The sequence below is a fragment of the Erigeron canadensis genome, chromosome 1, assembly GCF_010389155.1.
Source record: "Erigeron canadensis isolate Cc75 chromosome 1, C_canadensis_v1, whole genome shotgun sequence".
Classification (NCBI taxonomy): Eukaryota; Viridiplantae; Streptophyta; class Magnoliopsida; order Asterales; family Asteraceae; genus Erigeron; species Erigeron canadensis.
This window is the reverse complement of record NC_057761.1, coordinates 55,651,381-55,666,317: the sequence shown is the minus strand read 5'-3', so window position 1 is coordinate 55,666,317 and position 14,937 is coordinate 55,651,381. Positions and strand designations below refer to the sequence as shown.

Genomic DNA, 14,937 nt, shown 5'->3' with positions numbered 1-14,937 from the left:
AATTTGTGTACCAAAAATTATAAAAAACTTGTTTCCTTATCTCAAAGACGAGTAAACAATCTATATACAACTTATCCATAAAGTACGAAGGCAATATACTATCTCATAAAAGGACTCAACTATAGTACAAAATAGCTTCCTAGAATATGATGTGACACATACCACTCACCAATCAATTAAGATAAGTTTGTTTGGCTATTGTTGTCACAATATAGAGTATCAAACAAACTTTTAGCCCCAATGGTGGGTGTCAAGTCCGATTTAGAATCAAATGCAACAAAACTATATAGTACAAAAGCAAGTTTAGCTTCTTTTAACATAATCATCCCAATCTACACATATGCAAGCTTAATTATAATGACACTCAAAGACGAACCGACACACGCTACGTTGTGTGACATCCATCTCAAGGCCAAAAGTTTTTCGATGCAAAAATAGACTTGATAACTCGACTGATCCCTAAAGGCGTAGATTTTACCCAACTGATCAACTTTATATAATAACAAATGTCTATATCGGTCTATATTTCTGTATGGCCCCAGCTTATTTGTCTTTTATAAAAAGGAAAACTCATCACTCATCAGAATTGGAACCATAAAGTTTCTAAGTTAGTTGATATGAAGAAGTCCCGACTCAATTGTAGAATCAGCATTGTTTCAAATGCAATTTATTGTTAGGGAATATAGAAATATATAGAGAAGATCCGATTTAATTGTGGTATGAGCATTAATAATTATTTTGACCTTCCATGCATCCCTTTATATATGCTGAAATCAGGAACAAGATAGTCCACCTGTTGTCGGTTTCTCTCCATTTCAGCCAGGGCCACACTTGACACTTGATGCAGCTTAAGTGCTTACGTATTATCCGAGTTGATTTTGCGGGTACAAACTGATGTGCTTTGAATTTGCGGGTACAAATTGATGTGCTTTATGTGGAACGAGTGGTAGCAGGATATGAGGGTGTATACTACCAACATGGCTACATAATAGGATCTGGTCCACGACACATATGTATAAACCTGGATCCAAATGAAGCGCTCATACAAAATTGACTTTACGATCATGCAAAATTGGGTCCCTGTAGCGATACATTCGGCTTCTGTAGTTGATCTCCTCATAAGCATCGACGGTATGTGAAAGAGAAATGAACTAACTCACTAAGCCATACGGGTTTTGCATACAGAATGGTCCACTATATATGCTAAATGTGGCACACCAACTATTGAATGTAGCTTTTGATATCTATACAATTCTGCAGTTCCAACTTCGAAATGGACCCTTTTGAGTTCTTAAAAATGTACCTCAGTCACCAGTCTGGAACACATTTAGCAGAGATGGTCATAAAAATGAACTGTAACCACCACCAAGAGGTACTCTGGGAATGAATTCAGCTGACGCCTTTAAACATTGACAAATGCTGAAGCAAACACTCTGTACATAAATAGCAAAACTTGTTATAAGCCAGAAAATGTAGACTCGTTCAAGAATGAGTATGAAAAAGATAAACTTGGAAACTCAATTAGATGTTTCACTAAGCAATATGGTTGATAGGACCATGCTTACCGGAATGCTTAAAATCTGTCCTTTGGGGTTGACTAGAACAGGAAGGCTTCTTCTTGCGGCAACTGGAATTGACTTCAATAACAAAAGAGCTTGGTGTGCTGATTCTCTAACTGCATTTACCCTTTCAAGTTGAATACCTTCCATATGTTCACTCTTATTTAATTTAGAAAGATACAGCCAATCAGCATCAACCATATGACGCACCTCTGTGACCGAGTCTTGGTCAAGCCCACAACAACTATCACATCTTCTGTAAATGAGCTCCCATGACACCGAAAACCTATCCATGAAATGACCTATTTGCCCATGACGAAGATCTTTAGCTTCAACCGATTCCACAACCTTCGGCGATTCATGGTCAGGCAAAGCTTCGGGTTTTAATTTGAACTTTTCAAGTTCAGTCTCGTGCAAAGAACAAATTGCTTGACATGTTGGTTCACTAAGAATCTTGAGCCGTTTGGCTTCAGTTAAAATAGAATCAACAGACGTCGTGTTTAAAAATGGCACCTCTAAGGCATTTAGTACCTTTTTATTTGAATATGATCTTCCAGTTTCTATGACTTGTTCTAGCTCGCTTGAAATGTTGACTTTCGGTTCATTAGAAGAGCCTACATAGAATGATTGCATCTTCATAGGTAAAGCAGAATTGACTGAACAGCAAATAAGAACCTTAGTGCCTTTGGAACCAGGTGCTGCACATAGGTAACAACCGGCTGCAGTAAAAGAAGACTGCAGTTGAAAATAAAAATAAAAATCAGTGAAATTAATATAATAGTAACAATTGGTAATATGACTGATGAGAAAAAGTTTAGATGATAGTATAGAGTATTACGAAAGAATTAGCATATACAATAGGGTGACGCAAATGGGCTAATTAATAAATATAGACTAGGTAAATGGATGCCCAGTAGAGGTGACAATTTCAACTGGATACATCGAATGGGTCTATTTGGGTTGTGTTATATCTCAACGGTCAAACAAAAAGCATGTAAGCCAAAGGGAATGACAGAATATGGTTTGAAGTCACCCAAAGTTTATCCCTGATGCAAACAACCTCCTAAATTGTTTTTAATTAGAATATTTGAAACCTTATTAATATTTTTCATAGTCATAGTTACCACATTTAATAATCATAAATGGACAAAAATTTGGTTTGGGCAACCCAGTCCAACTTGGCATGTTTCTACCTATACTAAAAATGATTGTTTGAACTAGAACCTGTTAACCAACTCTAGAATTGAAGTTGATAAAAGTAAGACCTTGCATGGGAATGCCCGGAAGTAGTTCAATAGCAACTTCTGTGCTCTGCCTCGGACTGGTCTTTGCCTTTGGGATATAAACTAGTATATAAATAAATTCAGGCAAAATTAGAATATCTTGAAAATTAACTTGTAAACTTTTTATACAATATTGATTGTTTTACCTGCAATAGGAGTGTCACGAACTTGGAGAGACAAATATCCGAGACTTCTGAAGGATTTAAAACTAGTAAATCAATAATGGCATATCCTTGCTGCACTCAACGAGCAAAAAGTTTTACTTGATTGAAGAATGAGAAAAGCAGAAAGAAAGTCAAACCTAAGACCTTCTCCACTATATTTACGGCATATCCTTTTACTTCCTCTTTTTTATATTTTGTGAGGTTGAATGAGATACCACAGAAATTAAGAAGTACTTACAGGCATAACAGTCACTGCTTGACTTATCAAAGTTTGGCTAACTTGGTCAACATAGAAACGAGTTCTCCGACATGCCAATATGATTGCTTGCAACTCAGATTTAAATATAGCTGTAAAAACAAGTGCAAATTTGTCAAGTGTTAAAGGTACCCTACTGCCCTCCAATAATACATATAAAAGAACCTTGCATCATTGATATTACAACTTCCTGAATCACTATAGCAATGCAACTCACATGATGACAGGTTTTGTAAGGACAATCGGATCCTATTCCGTGCAAATATGGTCTTGTGATTTGTGGGATCCTCCACCCACTCCTGTTTGGCACCTTCACATATCTGGCAAAGAGAGATGAAGTTTTTAAAAGGATTCGGGGTAACAACATTTTGATCATTTGACCGACTGTTTTGAGTGTTTTAATGAAAAAAAGACATGAAAGTAAGAACAATGACGGACCTTGTACAAATCTTGTTTTGAGAAATCCAAAAGTGGCCGAACTATTAAAATGCTATTCGATGTTCCATTAAAACTTGTATTTGCAGCAAATAATTGTGTGGTCAATGCCATTCCAGCAAGTCCAAGAACGCCACTATTACGAGATAGTCTAAGGATGAATAACTCTGCCTGCATTATATCTATGTTATATCATCACGAACTATCTATCTAAGTGAAATCTTAAGCAGTCTTTAATAATCAACGCTAGCTGCGTATTTTAGAAAACATGAGTAACTATTTAAAGTTTTAAATATAGTCATGAACTGAACCTGATCATCAGCATGATGTGCTATAAGTAACACGCCTATCTGGTGCTGACTACAAATATCCTGTAATCTTTCATACCTGCAAATGACACAGCTGAACTATCACAAAGCCATAGTCAATAGTCTGAACTAAAGCGATATTGCTAAAAGTGATGTCACACCCTTTCACACAGACACATAAAACTCTCGATACCTCATATCTCTAGCTGCTTCTTGCAAATGACCCAATTTTGGCCTACCATCTGTCCATTTACAATGGGCAATCTCACATCTGATTCCTACAAAGATCCTACATTAACCATCTCTTGTCCCAGTTAAACAAATACTAACATTCTGATATGTAAAACAACTTAAACCATGCATTGGACAAAACTTAGTACCCATATCCAGCACCCGACACTGAACCATTTCTGCCTCGTCCTTACTCTCTGCACGTAATCCATGATCCACGATTATTGCCAATAACCCATCAACAACATCATTTTTCCCACGAGAAGTAGCATTTAGTCCATTAGTTTTCCAATCAGCAGCTAGTAAACACAATGCCATACTGTCAGGACCACCAGAGACTCCCACAGCTGAAACAAAACAGAATTTAGAAACAATGATAAATCTTCATAAAAGAAACAGGGGGGCATATCATACACAAAGATTATATATTTTTGACGAAGATCAACTCTTTTTACCCAGAGGTAAAATCTTTCTACACATGGGGAAAATATTTCTACACAAAACTGATATTTTTTTTGCCCAAGGTTAAATCTTTCTACCCAAATATCAAATCTTTCTAATGTTAGGTTGCTGCCCAATTATCCGAGACATGAGATCAATTTTATTTTTGCTGAATAACCCACTAAGATTATAAGTATCTGTACCCACTCATGCGTCACCTACAAAGCTACAACCCAATAGCAAGCATAAAGACCAAATCTTTATTAGTGACAGCTTCTTACAAATTTTCTAAAACTCGAATAGCTACTCCCACAGTAAAAGAATCAAAACATACATATTGATCAGGGGGGTTTTGGATTAACTCCTTTTTGGGCTTATAAGCGTATTGAAGTTTCAAAAAATGGATAAGCTCAGTTTTCAAAGTTTATTAGCTTATCAACTTGAAATTGTGGGCTTAACGAATCAACAAGCTCAAGCTCATAAGCTGGAAATATACAAGTTTCTGAAATTCCAATAACCCGATAATTCCAGAAAATAACCTAATCCAAACACCCACCAGTAACCATTATAATTTATACATATGCTGACATTCTACTAAACAAGTAAACGGATAAACAGAGAGGGATTCCTGTTCAGGCTACATAAAGAAAGGTCTCTTCTAAACGTTCAGGGGAACTTACCACTAATAAGCCAACCTTATAAGTATATAATGAATGAATGTATCTATAATAAAATATCAAATTCCAAAAAAAAAAACAAAAGGAAAAGAAAGCAAAAAACTAACCAATGCGATGATGTTGTTGGAGACCAGCCATGGCCATACGTTTGGAGAATGTTTCTTTATACTTATCGAGTTCAAGTGTTTGTTGGTTATAATTATAAGAGCAACTACACAATAATCTAACATAATTTGTTCTTGTTGAAGTGAAAAAGCTGTGAAATTTAGTCAGAATATGTAAAGATGAAGATAACCCAGTTGGGATTAACTGTGATTTCGCCATTCGCATTTATCTAATCTAATAAAATAATATATGATAAAGTGTGTCTGTTTCTTTGCCGGAGCTGATGACCGGAGGCGGCGGCGGCGATGATAGGTTTTTTTTTTCTGTTCTTTTTTTATTATCGAAGGATTAGATTCTCAAAAATTATAATTTCAATAGCTCGCGGTTTATTTTGGCAAAGACTTATCTAGGTGTTCGCCTACCTTTTTTTTCCATGGCTTATGCTTATATTTTATAAATGGTTTTTGGCTTTTTTGCTTTAAGATTATAAGCCATTATGTAGTGTTTGTATTAGCTTTTACAAGATTATGGCTTTTATTAGGAAAAGAAAAGATAAATGAGGGAAAAAAGCAAAAAAGCTTCAATTTATAGTTGTTCTTTTTTTTTTTAACATGCTTTAGTGGAGTTCTAAAATCTTATATTTTTTTCTTTCTAAATATAACAAACCTTAGAGGAAATCCGTAATGAGAAGGTCTTGCATCAAGATTTGAACCCAATGCTTCCTGGTTTTAATCTCTCCAAATATCAATCCATCTATCGACGGTTGGATGGAGTTCCGATAATCAATCGGGACTTATATCACAAATGTTTAAGCTTTTGACGAAACTAAATGTAACTTATTTAGAACATATAAGTTGGTGTTCCATTTATCACAATGATGACAAACTTACAAGATTAATGGGATAGTAATGCACCATCCACCTGTTTATGGATATGATATGCTAACTAAAAGAATTAACAATCATAATTCAATGATTGAAAACTAATCTAACGCTTTTGTTCATGTGCTGTTTTTCCTTCAAAAAACTCTGCCAACATGCGCTCAAGATCCTCTGGCTGAAATCTGATGTACTTTGAAGGGTTCTTACCACCCTCAATTAAAGGTCTGCATAAATATGACAAAGATCATTTTTATTGCGCAAATGTATAAACTATAAATTAGAGATGACAAGATGAGCGGGTTGGATAAAATGGTCATAATGCCATGTTGGTCTGAATACATTTTGTTAAAAATAATGAACAATTTTTCTATAAGGTATGATTATAAAAATACACCTTTGGTGACATTTGGCTCGTTTCCTGTTTAACTCAACTGTAGTGCTCATACATGTTTGATCCGTTGTAGATAAACTCATAAAAGCATAACCCAAAGTAACCAATTCATTGCTAAATAAGTCAAATTTATCACTTCCCGGAAGAAAAAAAATGTTAATGTATTTGCAGAAAACATACCCAAAGCGCTTTTTGAAAGATCTATAGGCAGGTAAAAGGACTTCAGCAACAGCCAGCCTCAAGGACTCACGTAATTCACTGTCGGGAACAGTCCATTGAGACTGCCTTTGATGTAATTCCTCAAACTGAGTATTGAATGTCTTGAACCGTTCTTTGACTGTTGCTCGAGACACTCCAGCAGTGCTGGTTCCATCACCACCAGCAACCTGAACCGTGAGGCACTGTAATATCTGTGGAATAAAAAATGAACAATTAGCATGCTTTTGTTACCAGAGATAACAAGATAGTAAATAACAATATTGGGAAAATAGGTGGGTCGGAAGAGTTGGTTAACTCTTCAAAACGGAATGGGGTTGACCCAAAATGATTCGAGTAAAAAAAAAAATTCAAATTATATGGTTTGTAGATTTTACAAATTTGATTTCATTGTTATTTCTAACTTAATGGAGATAGTAAAGTGAGTTTTAACATTGTTGACCACCCTATTGATGATTTGATTAAAAAACCCAATTTTTGCGGTCAAAATCAAACTTGATGCACAATACTACCAACATCTTATTTTCTGATTCAATGTTGCATGTTACCTTTAAGATAATGAGCTTATATGTTTATGTTTTAACCAGAACCAACCATTACAGATTACACACATCAAGAGTGAAATTTTTTTCTAAAAAAAGATGTTCCCATCCAACAAAGGTTAGTTTGGAGAACCTTAGACCAACAAACTCTTTTATACTGATTGGCATGCTGCTGGACAACCCGGCGGTGGATCTGGACCCAGTCATCACCTAACGTATCTTTTGCCTCAGACCTATACAAAGAGATCATCTTATTCACATAACAAAATTTAACAAAAGATACTAAGAAGATTATAAGGATACCTTCTCACAGATCTAACCATGTAGTGGATATTGTTCATCATAAATAATTGGGTTAGAGCTTGATCTTTGTACTGTTTAGATTTTCCGTCTAGATTATTTTGTAAAGCCTGCATTATTTTTGTAGTTATCTTTCCCAGTTGGGCATCTGGATTAACTTCTCCAAACTCTAGAAACAGTTGCTTCAATGTTGACTGGTAACTGCACCATAAACAAGTGTTACAACTATCACAACCTTAACTTAAACTATAACTATGTTTATCAAATATGAAAGATTAGAACTTACTCAAATAAGAACTTGACATAATTGATAACATAACTAGTCAAAGGGTGGACAGTTCCATCAAGAACAGCAGTTTTTGTGGCATCTTTTTCAACCGCTTCCTCAAAGTCAACAAAAGTCTCTTGAGCCGTCTCAGCTAAGCGTTTTGTTAAAGCAGATACTGATTCCCGCATTTCAGCACCAGAAGTACTTCCGTATATTGTATTGAACTGTCAGATAATCATATTATTAGAAGCAGGCAATTAAGTTGTTGTTAGTCTGTTACTGATTCCCGCGAATAAAAGAAATTACATTGCGATCTCTAGCTTTAATAAATTAGTACCTCCGGTTGAACCTCTTTCATAATCTCGTACATATCAAGCAAAACAAATAACTTTTCAGGGGACCTCTTGCTTTTAGCAATGGCTTCTCCAAAGCTAAGTAGTAGAGACACACTGCTTGCAGTTGCTTCTGCAAAACACTGATCCATAAATGATTCCATTCCTTCAAAAACTTGATCAGATACTTTCCTTTCTGCAGCAAATAGCACTTTTACCTGTTTTGTTACAATAAATGTTAGCCACCCCACATTGCAAAGAAGGAAATTAGAGGTGGAAAATTGGGCGGGGCAAGCGGTATGGTAAATTTGTGAAAGCAATAATTTTATGGTGCGGGTCAAAACAGTATGGGTCACTTTGTAAACACAGAATTATCCATTTTTAAAGGGATTGTGATAAATGGTTATGTTTTGAAACTAGTACTACATAAATAAACTTGAGTAAAAAATATTAGGAGGTTGTATGGATTAAAAATACACTTTGGATAGCTTAATTTATGTTTGTACCCATTTGACCCGTTAGGGATCAAACATTACCCATTTGTTAGCAAATGGGTCAAAATTGCCACTTCTAAAGGAATATGGATCAATATATCATATATTAGGCCATCTTGTAACTTCTTACAGCAATTCTCACAAAATGAATCCAATTTCCTATTTTAGCCTCCAAAACCTCCCATTGCATCTTTTGAACATCATCTTTACCGAGCTTTTCTACTCCGAGTTTTTTAAGAGTGCTCTCCATACATAAAGAACGAGCTTCTCTAAAGATAAGAATTCAAATATGAATTTCCAATTTGCAGGATCATGAATAAATTATCAATGAAAGGAAACCTTACGATCAATGTAACTAGACATACTGGATTTGCTCTTACTTGTAAATAATAAATACTTGCTGTTGTTGCCCAGTTTGGAACATTTGGTTGGCTAGATTATTCAACAATGGTATAACTTTAGGCGGTACAATAGTTGGAACGCCGTAAACAGCATTTTCTGAACTTTTATGGTGATCTGAAGAATGTTTCTTGCCACCTTCACCTTGAGCAGTTGTTGGTCTAAGATTAGCAGGCAGGCAGTCATATAGCCGATCAGGTTCAACTGGTTTACTGAATTAAAAGCCAATTAACACAAACCGATTAAGAATGTTGATAGCTAAGCAATATCATAAGAAACACATAACAAACTTCATGAGCTAAATAAGAAATAAAAAAGGATATAAATATCGATATAGACATAGATAGATGTCATACCTGCAAGCGGTCAATAGTTGCCGAAATTCTTCTTCAAGCATAAATGAAGCCTTTTGAAGTAAGGTTGTGCATTGTGTAATCACCCCAATGCTACTTTTGAGGTTTTTATTAGTGCTAAAAAATCGAACAGTTTGTTTCAACTGATTCACAGCTTCTAAATAACTCTCTAAATCTTCATGTGGACCTCTCATAACTTCAGCCTCAGCCTACAAATTTCACATTACATCCATAAAGTTCAAATAAAACATCGTAAGGTCATAACAATTACTAATAGTTTATTCACAACAAATGTGAAAGGTAATGAGCTTTCTTTATTTCACCAAATTGTTATGTACGTAATGCTAATTTTTTTAAGCATCTGATGTAACAATCTTTTATAACATTACCATATATAATTGTATGTAGTAGACTTTCCACAACATTAACATTGGGCTATTAATTAAAGATCACTTACATACGAGTTCGTTACATATTTAACAAATTAACCGCGTTGAATGTGTGAAAGCAGGTACGGGGTTAACCTGTTTAACAAGATCAAACTGGACTAAAACAGCATCAGCAAACTTCAAAGTTTTATCAATGTTTTCATGTGCTCTCCTCATTGAATGTGTTTTAATCTATTCATAAAACAGAACTAACATTGAAGATTTCAATATAATATATTGAGGAAGAATTCATTGGAGCTAGCGGTATATCGTAAATATATATGTAGAAAAAAAAAAAAAACGAAACCTGGGTCGGGCGCATGGCGGTTTCAAGAGCGGAAAGACGGAGATCAAAGGAGCCGAGAATGGAGGTCATGTTATCGGTGATGATTTGGCTTCTAGAGAGGCAATCTCTCATTGTATGGGCTCGATCACGTAAGGCTTCCATTGTAACATCATCAAACCCCATTTATTCTAATCTAATTCTTATATATAGTTTCTGATCTCTGATTTTTGCAGTTGTGTGTGTTTTTTTTTCTGTTATGAAAGTGTTTAATTTGGAATGATGATAGAAACGAAATGGGAAAATGAAGTATGAAGGAACCCTTTATATACCTTCCTGGTAACACTTTAAGATGGCCACTTGGCCTTTTTAATTTCCTAATTTTAGAATAAACTTTTTTGGTTTTTTCATTTTTTTAACATTTGTTTTGTTTAACTAAAGGGTATACGTTGCGCAGGGTATATAATGAAATTTAATGACTGTTTGTGATTGTATCTTTAAATTTAATTAATTTATATATTTTTAAAAGAAAATAGCCTAACTAACCAAAAACCATCTTCAATATACGAAAATACCCAACTTTATTCGAGTTCATTAAAAATACCCATAAAATCGAAAGACTACAAGGATAAGATACGGATCGCAAGGACTCCTTGCGATTCTCAAGCAAGGCTTGCGATCCGGAAGGAAAGCTTGCGATTTTGACCTTTTTTTTGACTAATCCATAAGTCAAAAAAGTCAAGAAAATCTCACAAAAAATTTTATCCATAAGTAAAAAAAAAAGTCAAAATTGCAAGCATTGTTTGCGGATCGCAAGAACTGCTTGCGGATTACAAGGCTTGCTTGCGGATCGCAAGCCTTGCTTGAGAATCACAAGGATTCCTTGCGATCTGCAAGCAGTTTTTGCGATCCGCATCTCCTCCTTGAAGTCTTGCGATTTTATGGGTATTTTTGGTGAATTGAAAAAAAATTGAGTATTTTTGTATATTGAAGATGGTTTTTGGTTATTTAGACTATTTTCTCTATTTTTAAAGTTGCATTTTAGAAAAGCATATTCGGATGAAGGTGTAATTGATATTTTTGCTCCGTTTCTCTGTCGGTTCATTTTGATACATTGGTTCTCCTACCCTCACAACTTGGTAAAAATGACAAGGAGCATTATACAGCTAAAATGGATCTAGTGGAGCCGATGCATATGAACGTTGGGAGAGAGTGGAACACTTTTTGGGTTTTTTTTAACTTTTTATTTTTTTATCCTTTTTCTACCTATAAAATACACTAAATTAAAATAACATATCACACTTTAATTAAATAAAAAACACAATACATTAGTAAAAAAAATAAAAATACAATATATTAATAAAAACAAACACGATACATTTTTAAAAACACAACTCCTAGAGTTAGATTACAAACATAATACATTAATCATGGTTTTCAAAATCCATATACCAAAGTTTCAGCCAACTAGGCTTATATGTCGGGCACAACCCAGGTCCATTGATCTCACAAGTTTTTTTAAATTTTTGGCAATTTCAATAACTAAATGTATAATTAACTTGAACTATTTGTTATTTTAGAGATTAAATATGTAATATTTTAATTATATCTTCATAGACTAAAAATATAAAAATTATTTGACATTTTTTACTTTTTGACACAACTCCTTACTATTTGGCACTTTTTGATAAAAAAAAATGTAAGTGACACATGACACTCTTTTATTGGTGTAGAGCTTGCGAAAACTTATATATTTTTTGGATCTATATCTTTCACTGATATAACCAGTTCTTTTGAAAAACTATACTATATATTTTTTTTCAAAATAATATATTTTCTGATTAATTGTGTTTTACAACCTCAATAAAATAAATCTCAAACACCCGATTAAAATTACTCACATTTATGACACACTTTAGTTGATTTATTTTATTCCATAGTTTGTTTTGAGTGTGTAGAATATGAAAAATGGGTCACTTAATCTCAAATTCTGGTGCGACATGGATTATCCCGATTATCATTATGTCTTTTAAGGGGTTTTATTCCAAGTTGTGCAATGATGCTATGAATGATATTTGCAGATGATTAAATGATGAGCATGTATGTTTATACACAAGGCTTTCACCACTTTTTTTTTTTTTTTCTTTGTATGTTTTAGAGGGAATAGAGAATACACTCTTGGAAATCCACGTAGAAAAAGTACTTACCAAGTGAAATTAAAGCTAAAAGACATATTGCATTCCCCTTAATTGTCAGTTGTCGACACTTGGACTCAAGAAAAACACACAACTGGTAGAATATACTTTTCAATAAACATCACAAATACGGGGAAAAAAACAAACAAACCAAAGGGTCCATTCATCACCAACCACACACACATGCAAAGTACAAGTATCGTTGTAGACCTTAAAAAAAAAAAAAAAGACTTCGAAAAATAAAGGGATATTATGATGCAAAATAGAAGTATACACAAACTGTGAGGGAGGCAAGTGTAAGTGCAGATTACAAAGAAACGTGGTCTTCAATTTGCCCTTTCACAAAGTGACCATATCCTATCCTCATCTATTCCTCAACACACATTTTCCTACACATATCTTTTTCTATATTCATACCAAATAATAACCATCTATCAAAAACAACTTCATCATCATAAATAAATTACTATAAGCAAAGACTGACAAAATCTTTTTTTTTTTTTCTTTTCAAAGGAGGGCTAGAGAAAAGAAGGTAGCCGTTAATATATAGAAATAATGGCTCAAACAATGTTGTTGACATCTTCTAACTCCATAATTTCAGGCCAACCATTGCTTCAATCTCTTAGACCTAAACCTTTCTCATATCTTTTACTCCCTCCATGTCTCCCATGTACTTCGTCTCCGGCTAGGACGTCGTTTACGAGCCCCGTTGCTCTCTTTAAACCCAAAACTAAAGCTCCCGTCAAGAAGGTACTAATTGGTTTGTTATTTTCATTTTTTTTCGTGTTACATATATACTACTATATTTGTTTAATAGACCGTTAATAAGTCATTAGTGACCGGTTTTGATAGTTTAATTGTAACATGTGTTTATTAATCTTTGTCATTTTCGTCATTACTTACACTTATGACAAGTTAGTGGCATCATACTATCATAATGTCCAAAATAGTCCATGTCTTACTTGTTCGGACCTTGCCAGCTGGCTAATTTTTAGATCTTAATAACTTTTCAATCCTATTTTGAATTGAATTTTTTGTTCAAATGGTAGTAGGAATATAAACAATTAAACGTATAGTAACATTGTATGTAACATTGGCATATGATTTATGTTATTATAATGAATCTCATCAAAAATTTCGATGTTATGGAAACATAAACAGGCAGCACCGGCACCCAAGCCAAAAGTAGAAGATGGTATTTTTGGAACATCTGGAGGTATAGGATTTACCAAGCAAAACGAGCTCTTTGTTGGCCGTGTTGCTATGATTGGTTTCGCTGTAAGTACATCTATGCTCATTTACAATTATATCTTAGTAACAACAACATAACTTGTAGCCTTACGGTTAGCGTTATGATATTTGTAGGCATCATTGTTGGGAGAGGCAATAACCGGAAAGGGTATTTTACAACAACTCAATTTGGAAACTGGTATTCCGATTTATGAAGCCGAGCCTCTTCTTCTCTTTTTCATCCTGTTTACCCTCCTTGGAGCCATCGGAGCTTTGGGTGACCGTGGCAAGTTCGTTGATGAGCCTACCGGACTTGACAAGGCCGTTATTGCCCCAGGAAAAGGTTTCCGCTCAGCATTGGGACTTAGCGAAGGAGGTATCTTTATCTTTGTCTTCCTCTAAAAGATAACTCACCTATTAACCAATCAAATGACACCTAATTAATAAAATTGATGGGATTCTAACAAATATTATTTGTTGATGGACATCTCGCATAACTTTACGTCAATATATATTACAATGTGAATACAAAAACTACTATGCAGTATAGATTCCATGTAACTGACAAGTTTTTGAAAAATTGTCTTGTATGTATAGGTCCATTGTTTGGGTTCACCAAGTCGAACGAGCTATTTGTAGGAAGATTGGCCCAATTGGGTATCGCTTTTTCGTTGATAGGTGAAATCATCACAGGGAAGGGAGCTCTAGCACAACTAAACATTGAGACCGGGCTCCCAATAAGCGAGATTGAACCACTTGTGTTGTTCAATGTCGCTTTCTTCTTTGTTGCTGCTTTGAATCCTGGTACTGGAAAATTCGTCACTGACGAGGATGAAGAGTAAACCAATATAAATTTGGGGGGGTTTTGTAGATTTTGATCATTTTAATTTTATGTATCTGTGTGAAGTGTAACACATTAATATTTAGTCTCTATAAAAAAACAATGTTCAATAGCAATGGATCCATGTGTGAAGTGTGTCATCAAGTACCTCGTTGGTCCTATTAATAAAAGACAGAAGAAAAGAGGGATCTTGTGAAGTTTAAATCAACAGGAACAATTTTATTTAATGTACATATACTGTTTTTCTTGTGTCCCGAACTCCCAATTTATTTTGTATTCGTTACCATTTCTGTTAAAAAAAAAATTTAAAAATGTCCATTCTTTA

At 34.4% G+C, this 14,937-nt stretch overlaps 3 protein-coding genes across 3 annotated transcripts; 1 reads left to right on the top strand and 2 right to left on the bottom strand.

Moving 5' to 3' along the window:
• Positions 1-229: 229 nt before the first annotated feature.
• Positions 230-5,804, bottom strand: LOC122578902 (tRNA(Ile)-lysidine synthase-like). The gene is made up of 11 exons (XM_043750954.1): positions 5,462-5,804; positions 4,386-4,583; positions 4,199-4,283; positions 4,009-4,084; positions 3,701-3,868; positions 3,480-3,582; positions 3,245-3,354; positions 2,989-3,078; positions 2,825-2,905; positions 1,566-2,294; positions 230-1,433 (listed from the first exon to the last, which is right to left on the bottom strand). The coding sequence occupies exons 1-11, from the start codon at positions 5,682-5,684 to the stop codon at positions 1,341-1,343; spliced, it is 1,956 nt and encodes a 651-aa protein (XP_043606889.1). The 5' UTR covers positions 5,685-5,804; the 3' UTR covers positions 230-1,340.
• A 502-nt stretch (positions 5,805-6,306) lies between these two features.
• Positions 6,307-10,592, bottom strand: LOC122578921 (exocyst complex component EXO70A1-like). The gene is made up of 11 exons (XM_043750976.1): positions 10,371-10,592; positions 10,160-10,255; positions 9,639-9,844; positions 9,264-9,494; positions 9,014-9,152; positions 8,395-8,607; positions 8,076-8,281; positions 7,793-7,990; positions 7,623-7,722; positions 6,912-7,141; positions 6,307-6,564 (listed from the first exon to the last, which is right to left on the bottom strand). The coding sequence occupies exons 1-11, from the start codon at positions 10,530-10,532 to the stop codon at positions 6,447-6,449; spliced, it is 1,899 nt and encodes a 632-aa protein (XP_043606911.1). The 5' UTR covers positions 10,533-10,592; the 3' UTR covers positions 6,307-6,446.
• Positions 10,593-12,969: 2,377 nt separating this feature from the next.
• LOC122578911 (photosystem II 22 kDa protein, chloroplastic) lies at positions 12,970-14,728 on the top strand. Its single transcript, XM_043750965.1, has 4 exons — positions 12,970-13,291; positions 13,703-13,819; positions 13,907-14,147; positions 14,369-14,728. The coding sequence occupies exons 1-4, from the start codon at positions 13,097-13,099 to the stop codon at positions 14,611-14,613; spliced, it is 798 nt and encodes a 265-aa protein (XP_043606900.1). The 5' UTR covers positions 12,970-13,096; the 3' UTR covers positions 14,614-14,728.
• The last annotated feature ends 209 nt before the right edge of the window (positions 14,729-14,937 follow it).

Coding starts and splice junctions, on each gene's coding strand:
- LOC122578921 (XM_043750976.1), bottom strand. CDS start 10,532: ATGGGGTTTGATGATGTTACAATGGAAGCCTTACGTGATCGAGCCCAT. Junction 7,723..7,792: donor ATGGTTAGATCTGTGAGAAG/GTATCCTTATAA, acceptor CTCTTTGTATAG/GTCTGAGGCAAAAGATACGT. Junction 7,142..7,622: donor AAAGAGTTTGTTGGTCTAAG/GTTCTCCAAACT, acceptor TTTATTCCACAG/ATATTACAGTGCCTCACGGT.
- LOC122578902 (XM_043750954.1), bottom strand. CDS start 5,684: ATGCGAATGGCGAAATCACAGTTAATCCCAACTGGGTTATCTTCATCT. Junction 4,284..4,385: donor GTGTCGGGTGCTGGATATGG/GTACTAAGTTTT, acceptor GGATCTTTGTAG/GAATCAGATGTGAGATTGCC. Junction 2,906..2,988: donor TCGTGACACTCCTATTGCAG/GTAAAACAATCA, acceptor TTTATATACTAG/TTTATATCCCAAAGGCAAAG.
- LOC122578911 (XM_043750965.1), top strand. CDS start 13,097: ATGGCTCAAACAATGTTGTTGACATCTTCTAACTCCATAATTTCAGGC. Junction 13,820..13,906: donor TTGCTATGATTGGTTTCGCT/GTAAGTACATCT, acceptor TGATATTTGTAG/GCATCATTGTTGGGAGAGGC. Junction 14,148..14,368: donor ATTGGGACTTAGCGAAGGAG/GTATCTTTATCT, acceptor TTGTATGTATAG/GTCCATTGTTTGGGTTCACC.